The sequence below is a fragment of the Erpetoichthys calabaricus genome, chromosome 1 (genome assembly GCF_900747795.2).
Source record: "Erpetoichthys calabaricus chromosome 1, fErpCal1.3, whole genome shotgun sequence".
Lineage (NCBI taxonomy): Eukaryota > Metazoa > Chordata > Cladistia > Polypteriformes > Polypteridae > Erpetoichthys > Erpetoichthys calabaricus.
In genome coordinates this window covers 184,158,406-184,172,071 of record NC_041394.2, presented here as the reverse complement: position 1 = coordinate 184,172,071, position 13,666 = coordinate 184,158,406, and the positions used below count along the sequence as shown (strand labels likewise).

Here is a 13,666-nt window from a genome sequence, read left to right as displayed (position 1 = left end):
GGGTTCCACTAATAAGCGCTACCATAACTCTATAATGTTAAGATTATTTTTCCGAGTATGTCCACTGCCTGAAGATTTGTAATTGGAGGTCTGTAATACCTTGTTGCTTTTGTGAACCACCGAGTATACTGTAAGGGGAGAAGATTAATTTTAAAAGAACTTCACACTATAGCACCTGTAACTACAGCTTGGCTGCAGCACTGCTCATGTACATTTGGTATATTATTGGTTTCTGCTAGATTATGAAAAATGTGTTATGGATTTTTCAAGTAAGGAAGGCACCAAATTTTGAGCTAAAGAAGACAGAATTTTCAAAGTTAGTTAACTATATTCACTGCTGCACGTTGATTAGCACATGCAACAAATAATTTCACTGTACATTGTACATGTGACAATGCTGATGCTATAAACAGCACAGAAGTATTAAACAAAGGAATTGACATTTAAATTCCTGATTATTTAAGCACAGAGGGCTGGAAATCAATCAGATAATGTCCCTTTAAAAGTATTTGTAAATACAAAACCAAACTGACTAACAGCACTGTCTAAACCAAGCTTTTCTTAATGGTTAATGCTGAAAGGATCCTGTACTGTTAGGTGCCCTAAACAAGGAATTCACTAAAATAATTCAAAATATACCTCTCTCACTAAGATCTAGTGAAAGATAATGCACTTTTAAGCTCAATATTACAATTTTTGTCATGTGTATAAAGTAAAGAAACTATATATGAACAATAAATACACAAAACAAACCATGCAAATACAGGTAAATTGTAAACAGAGAAGTAGGTGCGTTTACTGTTTTCTGCTGGAAATATTAGATTTTTTTCCAAAATTATCTAAAATAGAGACAAACATAAGTAAACTAGATTTCTGATAAAGTTATGATTGTGTTCAATCATTTCAGGTATTTGTTCCTAACATATATTCATTTAATATACATTGTTTATGAATAAGTAAGTGCAAGAAGACATGGACCTTCATGGTTTTAAGCCTCACCCACATCAAACTATGTCGTCTGAAATGTTAACAAAGGTTGTGTTAGAGCTCCAGGGAAAAAATACTAATTATTTATATTTTAGAGTCAGCAATGTATTGGAGTAGTTACCATTGCTCACTCAGCTCCAGGGTGCAAGGTTTGAATCCTGGAGCCAGTCACCATCTGTGTGGAGTATGCATATTCTCCCCATGGCCTCCCTTCTCTTCCGTTTTTCCTCCCACATCCCAAAGAAGAGCAATTTGTGTAAACTGGCAAGCCTAAATTGACTAATGTGGTCATATGCTTGAAAATACCTTGTGACAGACCTATACCCTATCCAATGCTGGTCCCTGCCTTACACCCACTACTGTTGGGATAGGCTCCAGCCAACATGACCCTGAGTTAGGTGAAGGAGGTGAGGGAAACGGATGACTGGATGTTTGTTTTTGAAATGCATTCATATATTATTACTTTACATATTTTTTGCTGAATAAGTTGCATAAAAAATCCGTTAAGGATTTTATGAACCACCTGTTTACACTGAAATAAACTTGGGATCTGTTCATAACTCAAAAACAAAATATATTACTGAAATTTTCACATTTCTGTGAATTATGGACATTTCTCAAGTATACAAAAATATTTCAAATTTGTTTTGACTTAATTACTTGCTTTAAGGTGCCCTTGTCAGGAATCCTCCTGAAATCATCCTACAAAGCTCCATTTTTTCAGCTTTATCTTTGCAGTTGAGACTGTGTCCACTGTCTTGAAGCAATGCCTTTTCAACATTAGATGTTGGCGAAATATAAATATCACTGTGCAGTTGGACTATTGAGTCCACATTAATTGTTAACTTGATTTTTGCCTCTGTAATATGTTAATCTTTATAGACCATGATCAAGATCAGAACATTCCAATTATAATATAAGCACTATACTGAGCTATTTTATTTTTGAAGCTATGTCAGTCCTGATGTGCAAAATGTAACCTAAGCAAATGTCTACTCCAAAATAAAATTGTGCTCTCTAGAAAAGAACAAAATATAACTACTGTGCATTCAAAAATGAAGTTGTGTTCTATTCCACTTGTGCCTAAATTAACAGCAACATAATTATTTTATACTTAAAACTACAACATACATTTTCACCTTTACAATCCTTACTGATAGCTACAACCAAAATAATTATTTTTATTATAACCATCCAGCACTACCTGTCCATTAAGTCACCCACAATACATTATGTATGACTCACCATTATCTTTACTAAAGTCATGTCAAAGGTGTTGCTTATCCCAGCAGCAATGGATGCAACAAAATTAAGCCAATCCGAAAAGCACCCTACTGCAGTTACTGCTTGAGAAAAAAGAGGAAAAAAAAATACATCACTACTAAAGGATACGAAAAAAGCAGGTAGGGATCTTGTCCCGCGCACCAGTCTATTAGAAGGCCCATTCACATACACTCCCCACATGGGACCAATTTAGAATAGCCAAAAAAGGCGGCAGCCTTAAATTATCACAGCTAAATCCACATTTGTCCTGAAAAGTCAAGGGACATTTGCAATACCCCAGAAGCAGCCAAGGAGCAGCTTGAACATGCCTGAATTCAAATGAAATCCTTCAATCATGCCCTGCCTCAAGAGTTAAAAAACTAAAAAAATAAATCAAAGCACAAATCCTTGTGAAGACTTATATCTTCTTCACAATGAAAAAGGGCTTCCAACCATGTAATAATTAACATTTTGGATAGTATGAAGCACAGTTGTTTCACTACTTCAGACATGTCTGTGGTTATTATGTGTATTTTGGTAAGTAAAAAAAATGTGAAGTAACGAACCTTGAAATAATGATCATCTTTAAAACCTGTATCTGAGTTTTGGGAATACAAAACAGAAGCAGCATCTTAAGTTTCTTGAAATACGCAGTTTTACATGTGAGGCTCAACAAAAACTATGGCTCTGTTAACAAGTGGCGTTTGACCTGTGTGTGTTTTTGGCCTTTGCTGAACTGTGGTATTCCTAAAGGAAGTTGATTCAACACATAATTAAAATTACTCAAAGCTATAAGGAATGATATGGGAAGCATACTGGACATGACACTATTTGTTCAGTCTGCAACTGCAAAGATTTTTTTCTTAATCTGTAAAGCTTTTCCTTCATTGACATAGCAACTACAGGTTGCTAAAGACTAGAGATAATTTCTAAATATTCATAACTCATGGCACTTGCTTCAACTACATGTATATGCAGTATAAATAAAATAGCTACAGGTAATATTGTTTGAAATGTTCTGACTTTCTGTATACTGCTGAGCAACTACTACATTTTGAAGGTACTTGCTATTCACCACAACCTTTTTGCACTTTGTAGAAATGCAACCCGGAAAGTCCCTATAAAATGTGGAGACTTGTAAACATTATCCAAAATCACTGTTATACTCACTGTTAACTCTCGTATGCTGCAAAAATCACTTGATAGTCATGTTAGAGGCTCTTGTTTCCCTCCATATCAATAGATAATCAGGCAAGGGTCATTCCTGCTCATCAATGCCCTGAAGTTAAAACCTTCTGCCAATATGGAAGCCATGTAAAACCAGCACAGTATCTGGCAGAGTACTCTTCACCATTTCTGTTTTTTTTAAAGTATTGAATTTAGTACTACATGGGGACACCCATATTCCGAGTTCAGTAATTCCAATTCAGAATCATGTGATGCATTCCATCAACATCAGACACAAAGCAAAAATCAATTCTCAGCTGGGTGTCAGTCCATTGATGGGCATAAGTACAAACAGACCCCCACTCTGGGACATGTCAAGATGACAATAAAATTAATATGCACACCTCTGTAAACCCTTTAGTACACAGATTTAACATGCAAAGTCCAGACAAAGCCAGGATATGAATAAAGTATGTATGATCATAACCTTCATTTGAGTCTTCAACAGCTTTAAGGCAGCAGAATTAACCTCTAGGTCATATCTGAGCACAAAACTCTTAGAAAACTATTAAAAAGTTTAAGTATCTAATAAGCAATGTCTTACTTGCATAACAGTTTACTTATACACTGTGTTGTAAGTAGTAGCAATGTAAGATGCTATTTAAAATAAAAAACAACTCATATTTGAAGTGAATAATAGTGTCTTTGGGAAATGATTAATGTCATGAAACCTGATTGATTAATGATCAGCAAACGCGTATCTCATGTCACAGTTTTCTACACACATATTCTTTGGAAATGCAGCATTGTTCAAAACAGACATTTCTTTACAGCTGTTCTTATCACGGGGCGGCACAGTGGCGCAGTGGGTAGTGCTGCTGCCTTGCAGTTGGGAGACCTGGGGACCTGGGTTTGCCTCCCGGGTCCTCCCCGTGTCTGCGTGGGTTTCCTCCGGGTACTCCGGTTTCCTCCCACAGTCCAAAGACATGCAGGTTAGGTGCATTGGCGATTCTAAATTGTCCCTATTGGGTGTGTGTGTGAGTGTGCCCTGCGGTGGGCTGGCGCCCTGCCTGGGGTTTGTTTCCTGCCTTGCACCCTGTTTTGGCTGGGATTGGCTCCAGCAGACCCCCCCGTGACCCCGTGTTCGGATTCAGCGGGTTGGAAAATGGATGGATGGATGTTCTTATCACAAAAAGCACTACAAATTAAAGATACAGCCTTCTGCACAATGTTTGTATTATGCACTTTTTAAATACATATTCAATGTATGGACAAAATTAAAACAGTTACTGACTAGAACAGGAAGTGGTGCTCAAATCTCCCTCACTATAAAAATAAGGTAGTCTCGGCAAGCAGCCAGTAGGTCCACAGATAATGTGGCAAGGTATGCAGGATGTGCACCCACACACACGGATACTAGTTTTACACTGACATCTGATTCAATGATTTGTCAGCAATCAGCTGCCAGATCAGTCCTGGCTGAGTTATACATTTCTGTACTTTTTTCTTTTGTCAAAAGCCCTGAATTAGATAAACAGCATATCTTGGCAAACTGCCAGTATCAGAATGGAAAAGATGAACACAAACAGCACTTAAAAAGAGAAGGTATTAAAACCAGGTTGCAGTCAGCTGAGCAGCAAATGACGGGATGGAAAAAAATAGGTTAAAAAAAAAAAAATTTTGCAAACCTTATTTAGAGACAACTAGTGCCTCCCCTTTTTTAACAACCTTGGCAGACTGAGCTTAGAGGGAGTTCTCTTAGTTAGGGATGGCAAATCTACAATTGGTCAGTGGCAGAGGCACGTAGGCGTCTGCAGCAGACTTCGTGTACTGTGTGGTTTGACAAAGGGAAATCCTTACCTCTGCTCTTTAACTGCAGACATAGCTCAGACTTTGCAGAGCAAAGGGAGTACCTTAAACAATAGTGTAGTATTATATTCTCTCAAGGAATATCTCCTATGAATGTGTTTAGTGTCGCACTACTGGAATTTCTCCTTAACACATTTTTTTTTGAGATTTATATGTCACACAGAATGTTTCAGTAAAGTAACACATTGATTTTATTTTACACTTTTAGCTATTTTTAATAAAATAATAAAATAAAAAAATGTCCCTTTTTGGAATATTAATCCTATACCTCCATGCCAGCCAAGTTATTTTCCTTATGGGGTTGTTTTCTCCATGATTACCCCCAATTAGCCAGTATTATTTATTATATAGGCACAGACAGCACTGTTCTGTAAGAAGGTGATATATACATCTATCTATCCTTTTATCCTCTAATAAAGACATGAAGAGAATATCCTAACAACACTGAGCACATGTCAAAAACCAACCTGGAACTGAACACTAGTCCATCAGAAGTCACACTTACGCAAACACAGTATTTAGTCAAAAAAGATTATAACCTGCATTTGGGAAGAAACCCTAAGTACATTCAGAGGGAAAAAAGCCATGCAAAAAGCAGAAGGAAGAAAAACAGCAGCCGCCAAAATGAGTTTTGACCTTTAATTCTTAGAGAATTCCTGACATTAGGAACTCAGAAGCAAAGACCACAATATTTCTATTAACCTACTCCCAAGCCCTGCATTAATTTACCCATCCCATTCTCTTACCTTCCGCAGTATTTTCTTTTTGTCGGGTTTGTCCTCTTCTTCACTGAAGACTTCATCAGACTCCTGAGAGGAATAGTTTAATGAGGAAGCAGAGGAACTGGATACTGAGCGGTCAGAGGAGCGATGCAACTTCTTTCGGAGGAAGCCACGCAAAACAGAATCGGCTCCCTGTGTTTCTCCTTGCCCTGTGGGCCTGGAGCGGGGCTCACCATGGTCTGTCTGGCTCTGGGCATCTTCCACCACACTCAGATTTTCTAGTCCTTTTGCCACCGGAGGGCTTACACTCTGGCCACTGCTGTCACTTTCTGGCTTCAGATTAGGCTGTACTTTCTGCAAGTCATTACGATTCTCCAAGTTCTGCCCTACATGATCACCTTTGGCAGATGGAAAACCGTAAACTTTACTGTCACTTTCAGCACTTTTGGGGTGGTTTCTAAGAGCATCAAGATCGGAATTTACAAAGCTGGTATCCATGGTAGCAGATATTTCAGAGTGTAGAGCTTGGTCTCTTGAGGTGTCTTGCACTAGGCTTTGCTGGCTTGGGACTTAAAGAGTTCCCAACTGAAATTTGCAAATGACTTAACTGTGAAGTGGTTCCCTTCTTGCCTCAAGAAGTGCAATATGTCCAGAAACAAGAATTTCACAGATTTTCAAGGACCCTTGATGATGGGGTATGGAGTTAGATAAGAGTAGATACAGTAATTATTAGTCCACAAGAATATGATACAAAGCATGAACAAATGGCAATCAGAGCAGCAGTTCCACAAGTTCATCTAAGTCTAGTCTTGTTGGCTTTAAACTTACAGTTGATCAGATAGTAACTCCAATGAATTGCCCAAACATTCTCCCATTTTCTTCAATGCTCATCAATTTCAGTGGCTTACCATTGTCTTAATTATTTACCTGAAATAGGTGATTCAGAATGCTATCCTTGGTGTGGCGTGGCCAGAGTGAGAAAGCATACAGCACTTACGATTTCCCAGCGCTTGTTAAACTTCCATTTATATACTCACGCTGAAACTGGCTTGTTTCCTAAAAGGAATGAGGGCTGGCCTCTGTGCTTTCTCTTTTTGTCTTGTTCTTCTCTGTGGCTTCAATTCAAACCCCCCCAACTCCACCTAGCACTGTTAATCTCTTAAACATAGTGTCAAAGCTTTGTCATATACCTTCACACTTCTGAGTGGTGAGCTGCACCTCTGCCGAGCCTCTTAATTCCATCAACTCCTTGTTTCCCAAAAGATAAAAGGGCCCATACAAAGGGATTTCACAAAGCAGGTCTCTTTTTCCTTGAGGCACCCCCAAACTTCTGAAGCAGCATTAACTGTTCAGTGAAATCCACCACTCTCTGAGGCCACAGTATGACTAGAAAATCCTGTAAATAAAGAAGAAACACTACTAAAATGAAGAGCTGAAGCAACCCCACCCAGCTTGAAAAGAGCTCAGAAAGATTTGTATATCATGCCTATAAGTAGACTACTCAAAGTATGCATAATACCATCACAAACAAAGAACTAATAGGTCAAAAGACAATGAATCTTTACACTGGTAACCTCAGAATTAGGAAATCCACTACACATAGCGTCACAGAGAAAGCGCTTGTGTTTAGATACCTAAACTTACACAAGAACAAATCTTTATTTTAAAAGCCCCAGGCCCAAGAACCTGTAATGCCAATACCTTACCAGAACAGGCAGCAGCAAGACACCGTGTAAGGAATCATTAGACGCGATGGACAGACAGGCATGAAGGCTACCTACATTGCCTGAACCTAATCCTAAATGCAATGCATCAGGTGACCCAGGTGTGGTAATCAGAAAGAGCAGACAAATGCAGGCATAGGAACTAAAAGGATCAAAATAATTATGACCTAGGAAGGAGGGAATCCCCAAAGCCCTGGGAATTACAACATTATATAAGATACTGCAGCAGGCTGAAAAAAACAGTCAGCAGGATGAATTGCCTTAACCCTTCACCAACATACACATTACACAAGACCAAATTTAGAAACTGTGCACTTTAGACAAGTTCTGGGGAACCCAGAAAACCAATAAGGCCTAATTTTAGTTATAAAAGTTATATTTCCCAATGCGCCACACTTCCAAAAATCACGATAAACAACAAGACAGCTTACAGATTTTCTGTCAAGTAACAGAAGATATGAGTGTTTGTGCGAGTGTGTATATGAATAGGCATAATACTTCTGTATTTTTCTCTTTCATTTTACTTTTACAAATGGATCACATGTCTATCACTTCCTTAATGGTGGCTTTACACAAGAAAAAGATGGATTTAATTGGTAGATATCAATACCTCTGTTTCTTAGCAGACTGGCACTTGGCAGTAAGGTGAGAAAGCAAACACAATGAGGCTTCAGGCAGTGGTTGTGGAATTCCTCCTACACATCTAATTATCCAAAAGACCTGGCTGTGATGGGATAGACAGAATCCCAATGCAGCCCATGCCTTGACGTTTTGTAGGGCATGATGCTCGTCAGCAGCACCAGCATCTGGTGAATAACCTCCTGCAAATGCATTTTTACTACATTTGGGTTTAATATGTAGCTACAGATGGTCCTGTGCCAAGTCACTGAAGCCAACCACAGATGCAGAGTTGTGTAGGAGTTTAGGTGCAAGTGAACTAAAACAATAGCAGAAAAGGAATCAGGGCAAATAATCCCACAAGAGAGACATCATACAAGCACTTTATTTTTTTAACATTATTAAATTTTATTAGAATCAAACAACAACCCATACAAGCAAGTCATGTTTAACAAAACTACGCTCGAAATGAATCAAGCACTTTAACTTTTACAGCACCTTTCAAAACGAATAGCCAGAAATATAAATGAAACAAACTCGAAAGGTACCCAATGCAGTCAATTATATAGTTACATCTTGCCAGGCTTCAAGTACTTACACAAATAACCAGAGGGGATGCAGCGGTGACCATGTGTGGAAGGAACGCACGCCTGTGTTAAATGGAACGAGCATCGAGAATGCCACACCTGTGAAACACGTCGCGCAAGTCTTCGCTAACTGCGCTCACTATTTTTTATGTATTTATATATGTATTTATTTAGCTTACGCCGCTTATCTTCAGCCTGGTCACCAATCCGGACGGGACGCAAAACACCTGGTGTGAAAATGCTGTCACTTTTCAAAGCGCCATACCTCTCTTTCATTTACAAGTAGCGCCTCAATGTACATTTAAATATCGAGCAAAGCCGAGACTTGCACAAAATCGTCACCGATAAAAAATCCAATTCCTGGCGAAACCCGGCGTTCTCCTGGAATTTAGGACCCGCGGGTGGCTCTGAAGTGGGCTTTCCAAACGTTAGCGAGCAACAAGTAGAGTGCAAAGCTGGCACCGTGCAAACACCATAATTGTCCTTCAGTCTGTGCTGCTGTACTGTTGTGTATTTTGTTTGTTTTCTTTTTTTTTCTTTTTGTGCCAATGGAAAGCGCACAGTTTCAGCTGGGCAACTCTGCCTGCGCCGCACTTTCACTTTACGCCGGATCCCCGAGAAGCGGAGGCGCCTGGAACACCTTCGCCCCGAGTGAAGCAAAACTCGAGATACAGTCACAACTCACTCACCTTTGCGCTTACTCCTCGGAGAGACGGTCTCAGGTTCCAACGCGTATCATCTCTACTTTATCCACACTGCACACTTCAACGCAAGCTGCTTGCGTATCTATCACAGCGGCCTCTTCGCTCACCACTGTGTTTCCACTAGAAATTCTAGTGCATTGAGTGCCCCCTGCCGGCTCAAAGTTGCAGGCGCAACTCCATGGGGGGAAAAAAGCGCGAAACTACTGTAACTCGTGGCCTCATCTGCAACAGACAGTGCGACTCCAAACCTAAACAAAGCAGGAGGGCAGCCCCCTCACGGTCAACTCGTTGTCCTTGGCATGCGCTCCTAAGCCGGAAAGCAGTGATTGTTTAAGGTGTGTGATCCAGCTTTTGTTTCTAAGCAGAAGCAAGTTCAAACTGTTATCTGCTGGGGGAAAACTTTGAAATGCTTGATGTTAGATTTTCTTTGTTTACCAAGATAGCTTACTCTTCCTCTCATTCTTTTTTGTTCTTATTACCATTTTTTTCCTTTAAAACTTCATGGAGCGTCAGAAAAAGGAAGGGAACAACCCTGAATGGGATGCCATGAAAAACATACACATACCAAAACAATTGAAAGGGAGAAATTAACTTAATTTTTGTTTTGAGTTAGGAGGAAAAAAAAAAAAACACAATAAATGCGGAAAATATGCAGACTCCACACAGAAAGAGTGATTAGAAATCAACCCCAGATCTTGGGGGCATAACTTGCCATGTCACTTGTCACTAACGCCTCCTGTCCATGGCCAGATTTATGCACAGACTAACCTGAATTGTAGGCCAGGGGCTATTAATCAAGATGTATAACAAAAATTGTTCTTGACCAATCCAGTCCTTACCATTATCACATGTCCACTGCTAGTCGCATGCACTCTGGACAGCAAGAGAGCTGGATACTGTGTGTAAGCGTATGAAGAAAGAAGCAGTTTTTCATGTTAATAATTGTGACAGTTCTGCATTATAGATTATAGTTTTAGTGAAAGCAAAGCATACAAAGGTGATGATTTTGCATTAATGGTAAACTGATCCCACTTCTGAATGTGTGTGGTTTAACAAAAGCTTTGGGCAAGACTAAAAGCTGCTGTTTACTGATCTCCTGGTCAGGAGCAATTAACTATGAAACTAATGATGTTTAAGCTTCAGGGCCCCTGATCCTGGAAGGTCCCCAGAATTTGCTTAAAAATGTTTGGTGTCTGCTGTATGAGAAGGGTTTTTTAACAAAAAAGGCGTAATTCAACACAAAATAGTAGTTCAAATAAAAATTAAAAGGTTATTAAACTATTAAAAAATAAAATTTGTGGTGATCTGTCATGGAACAACCACAATGAAGAAGATAAAAGTAGTTACCCAGACCTAGTTGCCAGTTGCAAAGGGGAACCCATAACAGTTCAAGCTTCAGGGCCCTAAGCGCAAGGTAGACTTATTGCAATACAGGAACATACAATATTCAGGTATAGGTGATAACTTATGAAATTTCAATCTGTTAATAAGTTATGGCATGTTAGCTTTACTTATGATTGAGCTCAACAGACAGGCATGGAAAAAAATTTCCAGGATATTCATGTGGTCTGATATCATTTAAGCTGTTGTCTTTCACTAAAATTATTGTACATAATAATTCAAGAGCCTGACACTGAGATATACCTGTCAACAAATCCTTTACTCAAAGTGTCTTGTGCACCATTCTGGATATCAACCACAAATAAAAAACATTGAAGCTTACTTCACAGGTGTTTGCATTTTGTTGGCAACAATTACTTACCAGTGGATAAGAAGTTAGAGAGAATGGGAGACATTATTTATCAGTACAGGGCAGAATGCTTCGGAATACAAGAACCAAAAGGCGCTAAGCAGGCCCCAACCCCACCAGTTTCCAGGAGGCAACAGGAAATTAAGCGTCTCATTCAAGAAAGGAGACGACTTAAGAAACTTTGGAAGAAGGCCTCTGGAGTGGAAAAGGAGGGCATAAGCACTCTCCAAGCTGACATTAAAATCCATCTGGCATCCCTCCGTAGAGCAGAGAATCTACGGAAACAAAGAAGGAAGAAAGAACAAACAAGAAGTCAGTTCTACAAAGATCCCTTCAAATTCCTAAAGACTCTCTTCACCAAGGAAAAAAGTGGAGTTCTAAAAACAACAAAGAAAGACCTGGAGGAGCACTTGTGAACAACACACTCTGATCCAAGGTGCTATGAACACCTGGCCATCCCCTCAGACATTCCACCAATCGACCTCCCAGTACATCAATTTGAGATTGGCCCTCCAACATGGAAAGAGGTGCAGAAGACAGTCCATCGGGCGAGAACAGCATCAGCCCCTGGGCCAAATGGAGTCCCGTACAAAGTGTACAAGAATGCACCAGATGTTTGTAGGTTTCTTTGGAGGCTCATGAGAACAGTATGGCAGAAGAGAACCATGCCCAAAGTGTGGCATAGGGCAGGTGGTGGCTTGATCCCAAAGGAAAAGGATGCAATGAACATCAGCCAGTTCCGTCCAATCTCCCTGCTTAATGTGGAGGGTAAAGTCTTCTTCAGTGTCATTGCACGGAGGATGGCCGAGTATCTGCGCAGAAATGAATACATTGACACATCTGTACAGAAGGCGGGGATATCAGGCTTCTCTGGGTGTCTAGAACATGCTAGCATGATCTGGCACCAGATCCAAATGGCAAAGCTGGAGAAAAGGGACCTACATGTAATCTTTTTGGACCTCGCTAATGCCTTTGGCTCTGTGCCCCACGAGCTCCTTTGGTCTGCGTTCAGCTTCTTCAACATCCCAGACACCATCACAACTTTGGTTAAAGTCTACTTTCAGGACTTGCAGTTCTGCTTTTCAACTCTGGAATTTACAGCTTCATGGCAGTGCTTGGAGGTAGGCATCATGGCTGGATGCACAGTCTCTCCCTTGGCATTTACCATGGTAATGGAGATCATCATTCAACCCTCAAAATGGGTCATAGGGGGGCAACGAGTTAGCTCTTGTCTGCGCCTCCCTCCCCTCAGAGCCTACATGGATACATTACCACCCTAATTACCACCGTCCCATGTGCCAGGAGATTGCTCAGATAACTGGAGGAGAATATCAGTTGGGCCCGGATGAAGGTAAAGCCATCTAAGTCGCGCAGCATCTCAGTGGTGAAGGGAGTGCTTGCTGACCAGAGGTTCTTCATCGGAGATGAGCTAATCCCCACAGTATCGGAACAGCCTGTAGAGAGCCTTGGAAGGTGCTACGATGCAAGCCTGAAAGACAAAGACCAGGTGAAACAACTGCGCAAGGACATTAATGCTGGCCTATGGTCCATCGACAACACCCAGCTACCTGTGAAATTAAAATCCTGGTTCTTCCAGTTTGGTCTCCTACCCAGGACATTGTGGCCCTTTTCAGTTTATGAGGTCCCCATCTCAATAGTAGAGAAGCTGGAAAGAGGAGTCACAGCCTACATTAAAAAGTGTCTCAGAGTTCCGCGGAGCCTCACCACCATAGGCCTCTACGGAGACAGTGTCCTTAAGCTGCCCCTCACCAGCCTCACAGAGGAGTACAAGTGCACTAAAACACGACTGCAGATGACATTGAATGATTCTCAGGACAAAGTGTTGAGAAACAACGCACCAACCTTGGCTACTAGGCAGAAATGCAGACCAGCAACAGCGGTGAAGGAGGCAATATCAGCTCTCAGATATGCTGACATCATGGGGAATGTTCAGCATGGAAGATGAGGCCTTGGCCTTACAACTAGCCGCCCAGCCTGGAATAAAGCCACAGCTCAAGCACGGTGGTGGAGGAAGTACGTCGTCAGGAGGAGACTGCAAGGTGGGCCAAGGCAGTCTTCCTTGGCAAACAGGGGCAGTGGACACGGTGGGACAGTGTCAAAAGGAGGAAGCTTCGCTGGAACGATGTGTGGGCCATGAAGGAGTGAAGTCTGATCTTTACCATCAGAGCCACTTATGACATCCTGCCAACACCAACCAATCTCCATCAGTGGATTGGTGAAGATCCAGGGTGTGCCCTTTGCTCCAGGCCAGCCT

At 40.8% G+C, this 13,666-nt stretch overlaps 1 protein-coding gene across 1 annotated transcript in view; it reads right to left on the bottom strand.

Moving 5' to 3' along the window:
* LOC114642568 (inositol-trisphosphate 3-kinase B-like) overlaps positions 1-9,789 on the bottom strand; it is a 40,398-nt gene extending 30,609 nt beyond the window's left edge. The window contains exons 1-2 of the mRNA XM_028791425.2: positions 9,627-9,789; positions 6,033-7,404 (exon numbers count right to left, since the gene is read on the bottom strand). Of these exons, the coding sequence (XP_028647258.1) occupies positions 6,033-6,506 (474 nt within the window). The 5' untranslated portion in view covers positions 6,507-7,404; positions 9,627-9,789. The remainder of the gene's footprint in view (positions 1-6,032; positions 7,405-9,626) is intronic.
* Between the last annotated feature and the right edge of the window lie 3,877 nt (positions 9,790-13,666).